The following is an 11,978-nucleotide window of genomic DNA, read 5'->3' on the forward strand; positions in this document are numbered from 1 at the left end:
TGTGTTTCCAGCAAGGGCATTCCCCAGCCCTGCCTGCCCTGCTCAGTCCCTGTGATGCTGCCAATAAAATCATCTTTCCTCTCCTGCACCTGGTACGCCTGGAGATGCAGGACCCCCTCCTCCAGGGCTGACTCCCCGCTCCCTTCCCTCACCTCTCACCAGTTGTTGTCTCCACCAACTGCAGAGTGGACTAGATTTTACCAGCCCAGGGAGGTTTCTCTCGATGACTGTTGAGTATATAGCACAGACTACAAATCCTTCCCAGGACAGTTCCCAAGTGTTTTGTAATCCCTCTTCACATTTCCATTCTCTGTGTCTAACGGATCATAGTTTAATAAGGTTTCTCTTCCGCGTGCCTCCCCCCACATACTTCTAATTTACATCATAATCATCCAAATGATTTTTGCTGCTCTTAGCGGATTGTCTGTGTCATTACTTTCTGGGGATGCAGTATCAGACTTCCCAGCCCTTGGTCTGCTTGGGCATCTTTTCCAGAGATTTGCTTTGCCTGTAAACACTCGGGGTTTAGTTGAGTTGCATCCAGGGAGGCTGTGGGAGTCTCAGACATTAATTTTCTAATTGAGAATGTTGGTGCTGCCCGCACCTGAAGACAGGCAGAAATATTCAGTTCCTCATAAGCTCTCTCTTCCCAGGGATTTTAGATGTGTCATGCTGGTTGTTAGTTTTTAACAACCATTCAGATGGAATTATTTCTTTCAATCAGATGCTTTAAAACTGTGTGCTGAAGAGTTTATAATGAGCAGACAGAAGAGAAGCTGTTTTGTACCTAAACCATTTGGGTTGTCAGCACCCTTCAGCATGTCTTCAGGCCATACATGCCTCTGGAAGCTGCTGTTTTTGTTGTTGTGATTTGGGGGGACCACTACCTGAAGCTATGAAAGACCATAGGGGAATAGGAGTGCACAGAAAGAGAAAAACACCAAATCACCCCAGCGTGTTGAGAAATTCCGTTTCCTTCTCTCCCAGTTCCCCTTCAGTGGTTTCCAAAAGGAATACATTTCTGATGAGGTGCAGCTGGATAAATGATGTCCGTCTACTTAAGCAAGCAAGAAATATTGGAGGATTACGCATCAGTAACTGGGCTCTCAGTGAGGGCGCTGGAGTGTCCTCAGAAGCCTCTGGGGATGCTTCCCCAGGGAAGTAGAAACTATTACTGTTGCGATTGTATAGATGAATAAGCTGGTGCTCAGAGAGGTTAAGCACTTGCTCAAGGTCACACATCTGTTAAATTGTGGAGCTAGGATTTGACTCCAACTACAAGCTTCGTTGTCATTTTGACCTTTCAAAAACAGCAAAATTGTGTACACCGCAAAGCAGATTCAGAGCCTCACAGGTGCGTGCAGGGAGGTGGGGGGAGTAGATAATTTCTTCTAAGGTGCGCGCTCGGGAAGAAAAGACAACACAGTCCTGCTTTGAAATTCAGTCGTGATCTTTCCTCCCTGTGCTTCAGGAACAGCCAGCCTGCCAGGAGCACCTGCGTGCTCTCTAAACGGAAGGAAGCAATAGGGTCTTCTCAGTGGAACTCCTCTTGTAGCCGCTGGCGGCCTCCGCACCTCTCAGCCCAGACTCTCCCGCCGCCCCTCTGCGGGCTCCTGCCTCGGTCTCCCCCCATTGTGCGCCCCCTGCTGGTCTCCAGGAGAAGCGCCCGTCCTGGAGCCAGAGAAATGGTACCCAAGCTCTCCTGTTTCCTTAGAACGTCCAAGTAGAACGATGTGACCCTCCCAGCTCCCCTGCCTCAGAAGCCTCAAATAACCCTCTTCGAGCAACCATCCAGTGCTTCAGTCTTCAGGACTGAGAAGAATTGGGGGTGAATTGTGGCCCTTTTCTCAAAAGTGATCATGCAGCAGCATCCTGGTCACACTTCATTCCCGGGAGATGTGGCAGCCTGAGTGGTGAGCGGTGAGGCAAGAAACATCTCTCTTAAGTCCTTACCACTAAAATCGTGGTCACTGAGCTAGCAGCATCAGTATCACCTGGAGACTTGTTAGAAATGCAGAATCTCAGGTCCTTCCCCAGCCCTGCTGACTCAGAATGTGCATTTCAGCAAGATCTCCAGGTGATTCATACGCAGGTCACCCTCTGAGGCACTGCATCTGTTCAGCAGTGTGCACAATTGTGACTTTTGGGGGAAAGATCAAAATGAAAGCTAAGTTTGCAGCTGGATTCAAATCCCAGCTCCACAATGTGATGGATGTATGACTTTAGGCAAGTGCTTAATCGCTGAGCAACAGTTTAATCATCTATAAAATGGTGAAAAGCATGATATTTCATTCTTAACTTTCAGGACCCATCTCATCCTAAACCTGAGATCCAATGATTACCCAGTATCTCTCAACTCAAGCATCGTTTACCTGGTCATACAGCTTAGACATGTCAAACTCTGATGCAAACCTAGCTCTCTTTCCGTAGAAACCTGCAAACTCTCTGCTCACTCAGGAGTAGACGGTGGACTGTCCTCATCCTACGTGTGGGTCCCCAGTAACCAAATGACCACAGAAATGTCACAAAAGGGACTTCTGGGTCCAAGGGAGGCGTGCCTTCACCACCACCATGACTTAATAAGATGGAATGGATTACGAAAGTGTGGCGTTTCCTCCCTGGAGGGACGAGGCAGAAACACCACCACCCTCCCCCAGAACTGACTGGCCTGGAGGCTGGGTCTGAGATTTCTCCAAATCCGTTCAGCTCTGTTGTTCCACACACCTCGATTTACAAAAGGGTCTTGATCTTTTCCCATTAAAATTCCACTTGATCAGAGACACACCTAAAGTTTTAAATTCCTCTGCAGAGAAAATCACTGTGTGGCACAGAAACACATCTACGTAATGTTTTTTCTTTCTCCCTCTTAAGTAGCTTTCCTGTTCTCCCTTAGGGAAACAAAAGCCCTTTCTCCCGATTCACCAGAAAACACTGACCACCATCACCACCATGAGGAGGTGCCTATAGTCTCAGGAACTGAAGCCTTTCAACAATCCGAGACCCTGTGCCTCTAGAATAAGAGCGTACAAGAAGCCCTTGTGTGAGGCCTGGAGGTGAGTGCTGCTGGCAGAAACCACTCTCCTTCAGATGTTAATGAGGAAAACCTCATGGGCATTTCAGTAGTGCTGTGTGTTTCAGGGTTACCATGGGTACAAAACTAGGTCCCTGCCCTCGAGAGATGGACAGTCTGGAGGAGGCTGATGTAACGAAAATGTCATAAACAGAGTAAGGGAGGGAGATAAAGTGCCTGTAGGAATATGTGGATTATTTCACGGAAGAGCTGGCCTCGGGTAGCCCGCGAGGGGTGAGTTGGAGTTGGTTAAGCAGATGAGACAAGTACAAGGATTCCAAGCCCAGGGACCAGCCGGAGCAGAGAAATTGGATGGAGGCAGCTCTCGGAGAAGGCGAGTTATCCCCGGAGCACAGGCAGGACTGTAGACAAAGCAGAAAGTAGGTTGTCTGGAATTTCCTCCTCTGTCAAATGAGAGGGTTCAGGCGCTCCCAGAATAGATTCTAGTCCACAGGGGAGCAGCAGGAAGTCTTAGGCCCGGAAGGGTTGGACCGTTAAGGGTGGGAGGAGCTGTTAAAGGCTTCTGATCAGAGCTGTGCTCTGCAGGCCCCCTCCTGGCGCTGAGTGGGAGACGCATATGTTGGGGTAAGACTTGCTGGGGGCGATCAGCTCAGGGCAGGGGAGGTCACTGCAGTGTCCCGGACAGGAGGCAGGGGCCGTGGAGCTGGGCAGCGCAGCACAATTGGAAGTGAGGGGAAATGATGCTGGTGGTGGTGTCTGGAGGTCAGCTTCACAGAACTGGCCACCAGTTGCATTGATGTACTTGAAGCTGCTCCCAGCGGGGGTTAAGGAGGTCAGTCTGACCTCACCCACCTTGTTAGGGTTTAAGAACGTATGCACTGAAGATGGAAATAAAGGTCCGCAACCAAAGATCAATACGGCGCAGTGTCTGCTTGGTGAGAAGGGGCCCTGCTTTTGGCGGAAATACTACAGATACCCAAGAGGCTATTTCAAGGCGTGTCCAGAAGAGGAAGAAGGAAGGGGCGAGCTCCCTCTCAGAAGCTGCCGGGATCCTGAGAACTGATGGTGACTCCCAGGTAGGAGGGAAGGGAGCAGGTGAGATGGGGCTGCTCTGAAGGACCCCGGGCTCCCACCCCCAGACCAGCCCATCCAAGGGACCCAGAGTGCACACAAGCCCTGAGCACCCTGGCAGCTAACCCTGCAGGTGATGAAGAGGAAGAAGGACCCAGAGGCAGAACGTGGCAAATTAATTCATCCAGCGGCTGTTTGCTGATGCCCCATGTTCTGATTGCTGGCGATGGGCCAGTGAACCAAAGAGAAGGAAACAGCGCCTGCCCTTGGGAATGAAATCCTCATTCACACAAAGGGGCACAGGTGGCCTTTTGAACGACAAACCAATGAGCTTGACAGCAATTGTGGACAAGTTCCTAGAAGAGTTCTGGTTGGTGATCTGCAGCTCAGAGGAAAGGCAGAGGGAAGCCTTTTCAAGAATAGCAGGTCTTACCAGAGTCAGCTCACTCTCACCCTCTCCCACCCTGACGGGATTACCAGCTTCCTGAGAATTCAGCAAGGAACTTGGCCAAATTTCTTATAATATCCGCCGCCACCCCCATGACACATGTAAGGGAAGTTTCTCCCTGGGCTAGACTTACTAGGCGTGATTTGTATCGAAGCATCCATCATACACACCGAGAGATGCAAACAGACCCAGTGAGATCCCCAGGCAGCGGCAAGTCAGTAAACGGTTCTCCTGAGGTCGCAGCAGAGCACAGAAACCCAGGGTGCTGATTTGCTGCTTCCTCTTTGGAGCTCAGCCGTGGTCGTCGGGCTTTGCCCTGTGGTGCTAAACTGTGATGCTCACAGAAGATGCTGAGGACTGTCTTCGCTCAGGCATGTGATGGGTGTGAGGAGAAGGGTGGGTGGGGAGCACCTTTTCTTTTTGCACGCGTGCCCAGCCCTGGCCTTGGGCACCCAAGTGAGCACAAGTGAGCTGCCCCAGACCCGCCACATACTCTTGACCCCAGAGCCACCTCCCAGAGGCACTGCAGGGCACTGCCCCCAGGACTGCCGGTGAGCCCTCCTGTGGACACAGTGAGTCACTGGATGGTTGCAGCACTGGAAGGTCAAGAGCCAGGCCTTCCTTATCCTAGAAACAGGAAGCAATGTCAACGGCTTCTGAGAAGGCGGAGGCCAGGCAGGAAGGGCGAGGGAGACTGGCAGAGGTGCGGAATCACTCCCGAGAGGTAGGGGAGAGGGTGACTGTGTGATTGGATCCTACTGCACATCTGGGTGGGCACCAGTGCACAGCATCGTGGGCTTTTATTTCCGACCAAGTTACAGCCACCGGGTGGAGGGTTGCCGAGGGCAGGCAGCTGGTGTAGACAGATGGGACAGAGGAGCAGGAGGCATCTGAGTTGAAGGTGTTGAAGGAGGGTTTGAAGAGAAGGTCCATGGGGTCTAGAAGGATGGGGAGGTGTTGGGGGGAAGGTTCGAGGGGTGTGAGGAGGCCATCGGGGAGTCAGTGTAGTGGAAGGGCGGGCCCAGGAGACCTGGAAGGGGGAAGGTTTTGCTGAGAGCTGGGGAGAACTCAGTATGTCAAAGGGGCCATCTCGGGAGTGAGGGACTGTGGGGTAAGGTGGACCCTCACATGGGAACTGAAGGGGGCAAGGGGCTGAGAGGCTCACCCTCCCCTGGAAGCCAGGTCCCACACCCTTTGTGACTGAGAGCAAGTGACCACAAGATCAGCAGAAGAGTGTGTGGGCAGCCGCACCAGACGCTAGGCTTAGAGGGTAGTGGAGCTATGTGGTCTTAAGTTACTTAGCTTCTCTGCACCTTCCTTTTCTCACATGTATAATGGGGAAACAACGGTACCTACCAGAGACTGGGAGGCTGAGGGAAGGGAGGAAGCTCGGAGCCACGTGGGGATGAGGATACAGGCGAAGGTTCTCACTCTATGGTGTTGTGGTTATTACGATGCATTGCTCTCCCTCCAGACTCGAGCCCAGTGGTTCTCAAAAGTGCATCAGAATTGCCCAGAGGGCTTGATAGCTCAGCTTGCCAGCCTCCCGCCACAGAGCTTCTGGCTCAGTCAGGTTGGGCTGGGGCCCCAGGTGGTGCTGATGCTGCTGGTCCTGCGTCCTCACTGGGGCATCACTGCTCTTGAGTCTATGTGGACCAGGAGACCCTTACAGGTAGGGACTCCCTCCCCAACATCCCGTAGCGACCGGCGCATAGCGGGAGCCTCGGCCAGGGAAGAATTACTCTAGGACAAGCACAGATTCTAAATACAGCAGCTGGTCAACTTGAGAAGAGCTGGCGCTGAGTGAAAAAGAGGTCACTCCAGAAGAGCCTCGAGGTTGTGGTGGTTTATAAAGGAAGCTGGGATTGTCTCTGGGGAGCACCCTCTGAGGTTCATAGCGATGCCATCAGCCACGTGTTGTATTGGAACTATTGTCAGAAGCAGAACGCTGCTGGGCTGGAGGGACCTTGGCCCTGGCAACGCTGCAGACTTCCGAGTCCTCATGTGCTGGCTGGCCCCAATGGGACGCTGTGTTCTGCATCTGGAGAACACATTCGCCCTGGGAGGGTGACCTTGTCCACTGGCCTTGAGCCTTTTTCCAAGGCTGAACTTGAACATACCCACATTTGGACTTCATCTGGGATTTTTATTGCTCTGTGAACCTTGGAGAAACTCTCCCAAGCACCCATTTGGAAGGGAATTAACTGTTTTTCTCAGACAGCTGTCCTCCATGCCCAATACTACAGCCGCCTGCCAGGTGTGGGCCACCGCCTGCCAGGAGAAATGTCCTCTCTGCAGCCTGGCGGCCAAGCTCAGAGTCCTGGTTCCTGCCAAAGAGCCCATTATGAGTATTATTTGTTAAGGATCAAGAATTAAATTAGCACACAGCAGCCCTGGCCCCAGCCAGAGGGATTTGCCGGCTAAATGTGGTGCCCCGGGGAGCAGTGATGCCCCTGAGTGCAGGCTTCCTTCCCCATTTCCAGTGGAGACACCACGGCCTGGAACTCACCCGAGCTGAGGCCAGCGGCTCCACCGTGCCAGCAATTAAGTCAGGAAAGGGAACCCACTCTGCTGACGGCTGGGATTAAAGCTAAGTGAATTCAACTCCAATGAAAGGGCTGCTGACCTGTCTCCCTCTGGTCTGATTATCTTAATTAACAGTGTTTTGCAGGAGGTTCGAGGCTCCATTGATTGTGCTGTTCCTGCCACCCACTCAAGTTCACCTCGACCATAAAAACCCGATACTCAGCAGCCCTCCGAATGTCTTAGCAGCCCTCTTCCTCTAAAAGGACTCCAGGGTTTCTGAGTTGGAAGGGATCCTTGGGACCAAGGTTCCTCACAGTGTGGCCTGAGAGCCACTTGCTTCAAAGTACCTGGGATACGGTGATAAGATGCCCCTTCCCGGCTCCACCAGACCTAGCGAACTCCAGGTGCCAGACTCAGGCAGCGGTGGTGTTGGGTTTTTTCTCTTTAATTTTGTTTTCTGATTGTGGTAAAATAGACATGACATAAAATTGACCATTTTCACCACTTTTTTTCCTTTTTTCTTTTTTTAAAATTTTATTTTTTATTGAAGTGTAGTTGATTTACAATGTTGGCTTCAGGAACACAGCAAAGCAATTCAGTTCTACATATACATACATATGTATATTTCAGAGTCTTTTCCATTATGTTAATACAAGAAATTGAATATAGTTCCCTGTGCTATACAGAGGGTCCTTGTTGTTTATCTGTTTTATATATAGTAATGTGTATCCGTTAATCCCTAACTCCTAATTTACCCATCCCCTGCCCTTTTCCCTTTGGTAACCATAGTTTGTTTTCCATGTCTGAGAGCCTATTTTTGGTTTGTAAATAAAACTTGTATCTTTTGATTTTACATTCCACGTACAAGTGATATCATATATACTTGTGTTTCTCTGTCTGACTTAACTTCACTTAATATGATCATCTCCAGGTCCATCCATGTTGCTGCAAATGGCATTATTTCATTTTTTATGGCTGAATAATATTCCATTATATATATCCTACATCTTCTTTATCCATTCATCTGCTGATGGACATTTAGGCTGTTTCCATGTCTTGGCTATTGTAAATAGTGCTACTGTGAACATCGGGGTGCATGCGTCTTTTTGAATTAGAATTTTCTCTGGATATATGCCAGGAGTGGGATATTACCCTCCATAGTGGCTGCACCAAACTACATTCCACCAACAGTGGAAGAGGGTTTCTTTTTCTCCATACCCTCTCCAGCATTTATTATTTGTAGACTTTATAAAGATGGCCATTCTGGCTGGTGTGAGGTGATAGGTACCTCATTCATTTTAAATACACAGTTTAGTGGCATTAAGGACATTCACATTGTTGTGTTACCATCACCAAGTTTCCATCTCCAGAAATTTTTCATCCTCCCAAACAGAAACTCTGAATCTACTAAACCATAACTCCCCATCTACCCTCTACCCTCAACTCTTGGCAACCTCTCTTCTATTTTCTGTCTCTCTGAATTTGACTACTCTAAGTACCTCATTTAAGTGTAATCACACAGCATTTGTCCTTTTGTAACTAGCTTATTTCACTTAGCATAATGTCTTCAAGGCTCAAGCTTATTGAAGCCTGTGCCAGGATTTCCTTCCTTTTCAAGCCTGAATAATATTTCATGGTAAGGGATGGACCACATTTTGTTTATCTCCTCCTCTGTCAAAGGACATTTGGATCGTTTCCACCAGTTGGCTATTGTGAGTAATGCTGCTATGAATGTGGATGTGCAAATATCTGTTTGACTTCCTACTTTCAATTCTTTGGGGGTATACATGCCTAGAAGTGGAATTGTGGGGTTCTGTGGTAGTTCTATGTCTAATTTCTTGGGTCAGTAGAGTTTTAAAGCACCCTAGGTGGTTCCAAGATGCAGTCAGAATTGCAACCACAGGACTAGGTGAGCCGACTTTCTGCAGCTGGATTCATCTGGAGAGATTTAACAACTTGGGATGCCCTAGCCACACTCCAGACCAACCAAATCTCAGAGTATGCTTCAAGAAAGAAAGAAAGAAAGAAAGAAAGAAAGAAAGAAAGAAAGAAAGAAAGAAAGAAAGAAAGAAAGAAAGAAAGAAAGAAAGAAAGAAAGAAAGAAAGAAAGAAAGAAAGAAAGAAAGAAAGAAAGAAAGAAAGAAAGAAAGAAAGAAAGAAAGAAAGAGAAAGAAAGAAAGAAAAATAATGCCATTTGGAGCAACATGGATGGACCTAAAGATTATCATACTAAGTGAAGTAAATCAGACAAAGACAAATACCATATGATATCACTTATATGTGGAATCTAAAATAAAAAAAAAAGACACAAATGAATTTATTTACAAAACAGACTCACAAACATAGAAAACAGACTTGTGGTTACCAGGGGGCAAAGGAGAGAGAAATAAATTAGGAGTTCAGGATTTGCAGATACTAACTACTCTATATAAAAAAATAGATAAACAACAAGGTCCTACTGTACAGCACAGGGAGCTATATTCAATATTTTGTAATAGCCTATAATGAAAAAGAATATATATGTGTGTGTCTGTATGTATGTGTATATCTGAGTCACCATTCTATACACCAGAGATGAACACAACATCGTAAACTGGCTATATTTCCATTAATTTTTTTTTTTTTAATAAAAAAACAATGATTTAAGAGCTCACTGCCCTGTCCCTCTCCTGGCTGCCTCAGAGGAAGCACCCCAGACACCACTAGGCGGCGCACTCTTCTGAGGGGTCAGAAGCTGCTCTCAGCAACCTGCGCTTCCCGAGAGGAGCCAGTGGCCCACCACTGGCACAGGCTTCTTGCTTCACACACTCTCATCTCTCTTGCTCCCCCTGGCTTCAACCCATTTAGGAGTTGGTGTTTTAAGTCACTCGATCTTCTCTCTGGGGTTCCCCTATGTCCACACCTGCTCCCCTCCTGCTCTCTCTCGCTCCTACGTATCAGTCACTCTCGGATACCCATTTTTCTGAGGTCTGGTCAGATCTGAGAGAACTTCATCGCCTGATCCTCGTCTTTAAATTAGTTTTGTCCTGTCTCAGTGCCCATTCATGGTTATTTCAACCCATTTTGGCTCTCATTCCAGGATAATCCTGCTTGGGTGGTCCCTCCTCCCAGCTTCTGTCTTCACGAACAGCCCCTCCAGACTCCTGTCAGCTCACCAGCTCACCTGGCTCTCCTGCTCACCTGTCCTGGCACTTGACCCCTAGAGGTCTGCTTCAGAGACAAAGATGTAGCTATTCCATAAGAAAGCAGGTCTGCATGTTATCTCTGTTGTATGATGCCAAGTCCAGGTAAGTTTCTTTAAAATCTATTTGTTCAGCTGGCCTTATCCACCTAACTGTTTAGTTTTCGCTCCCCTACTATGGACTTGAAAATTCAGTATATTGAACATCTATTGTCTGGGGCTTCCTTTCAATTGTTATCACAAATTCAAGGCCAAGCCACCCTAGTTCAGTGTAGGCATTTGGAGGCCAGCCTTGAATGGTCTGGAAAAAGACAATTGAAACTAAACATTGTAACTCTGTTATTCTGAGCTGTTGTTCTCACTCTCATGTCTCTGCAGGGACTTTTCTGTCCGCTTACACAGGATGAGAAGTCATCCTGATGTTTGGATAGAACAACAGCGGCAAAACTGTCAGCAACTTGGGAGCCACATTAGTTCTTTCCTGCAAATGTCAGTTCGGGACCAGAACATGTTTATCTTGCAGTCACTTAAAATCCTCATTTGTAAAATCAGTCTCTATTCTCTTTTCTTCTAGAACAGAGGTTGGCAAACTATGATATTTGGACTGCAAAGCCTAAAATACCTACCATCTGGCACTTTACAGAAAACGTTTTCCAAGCCTTGTTCTAGAATATAAAATGTGGTGGTTGTCATATGTAAACTAAGGGGTCTCACCATGAGGTTGAAAGGGGTACCCTTCAGGAGGTCAGCGAACCCTCTGAAATTGGATGCAAAATTTGTATTATGATGTAAATGCATTTTTGGAGGGCAAGGTTCGAAGTTATCATCAGATTCTCAAGGGAGTCCACGACCTCAAAACTTGTAAGAAGGACTTTGTCCTTCAGCAGCTGTGTGAATGGAGAGCCTCGAGAATGGACCCTCCTGTATATTTCAGGCTACAGGCAACATTCTTTTACAACAAGAGGTGCAGAGCCAGCATAACCAAGCACAGGAAACAGAGCCCAGGGTTAGAGCTAAAGGAACAGATCCAATATGGAGTCAGATTTGTTCTTTCCTGTTGCACTATGGTTCGCAAACCTGGAAGCTCAGAGACTGAGTGAGGGCCCGTTGCAGTAACTGTCTCTTACCTTGTCCCTCGCGAAGTCTGTCTCTTTCTTTGAAGGTGCCTGCCCTTTTTAAGTTTGTTTTATCAATTATGATTAAATTTGATATTATGGGATGCTTTCGGGAAATACGCAGGATGTAAATGATAAATATGTAATAGAGAATTACAGGGATGATGTTGTTACAGAGCCTGTCCCTGAGAGGGCTTGTGTCAAACCTTCAGGAGAGGAGGGACTGGTGTTTGCCTTTGGGGATTTCTTCTGAATGTAACCCCCAAATCTGCCCTGCCTGGTTTCTTTTTTTTTTCCTGATAATTCTTCAGTTTATCTACTGAGATTACTTTGAACTTTAATTCCACTTTCCAAAATGCCCCCGCTTCCCACTAGTGTGTGTCATCCATAAATATAAGGGTCAGGTGTGCAGGACATGCTTAATACATTTTTATTAAACTGATACAATCTGACTCTTTGTGAGAAATGATGTAAAGTACCCAGTTTTTATATGATGAGATGTACTGTGTCTGGGGTCAGGATGGATGAATGGAGATGAACTTGACAGGTTAGAGCGTGAAGAAAATGGGTGGATTTATCTTCCACTCATCAGCTGAGCCTCCCATG

General features: G+C 47.7%; 1 protein-coding gene across 2 annotated transcripts in view; it reads left to right on the forward strand.

Annotated features, from left to right (window-relative positions):
• TLR5 (toll like receptor 5) overlaps positions 1-11,978 on the forward strand; it is a 34,379-nt gene that overhangs the window by 5,223 nt on the left and 17,178 nt on the right. For both annotated transcript variants that reach the window (XR_838134.3, XM_010992762.3), the window contains exons 2-3: positions 2,894-3,053; positions 10,156-10,363. Coding sequence is in view for 1 of the 2 variants with exons in the window: in XM_010992762.3 (XP_010991064.1) it covers positions 10,332-10,363 (32 nt within the window). In the remaining variant the exon portion in view is untranslated. The remainder of the gene's footprint in view (positions 1-2,893; positions 3,054-10,155; positions 10,364-11,978) is intronic.

Source organism: Camelus dromedarius, chromosome 21, assembly GCF_036321535.1.
Source record: "Camelus dromedarius isolate mCamDro1 chromosome 21, mCamDro1.pat, whole genome shotgun sequence".
NCBI classification, from domain to species: domain Eukaryota; kingdom Metazoa; phylum Chordata; class Mammalia; order Artiodactyla; family Camelidae; genus Camelus; species Camelus dromedarius.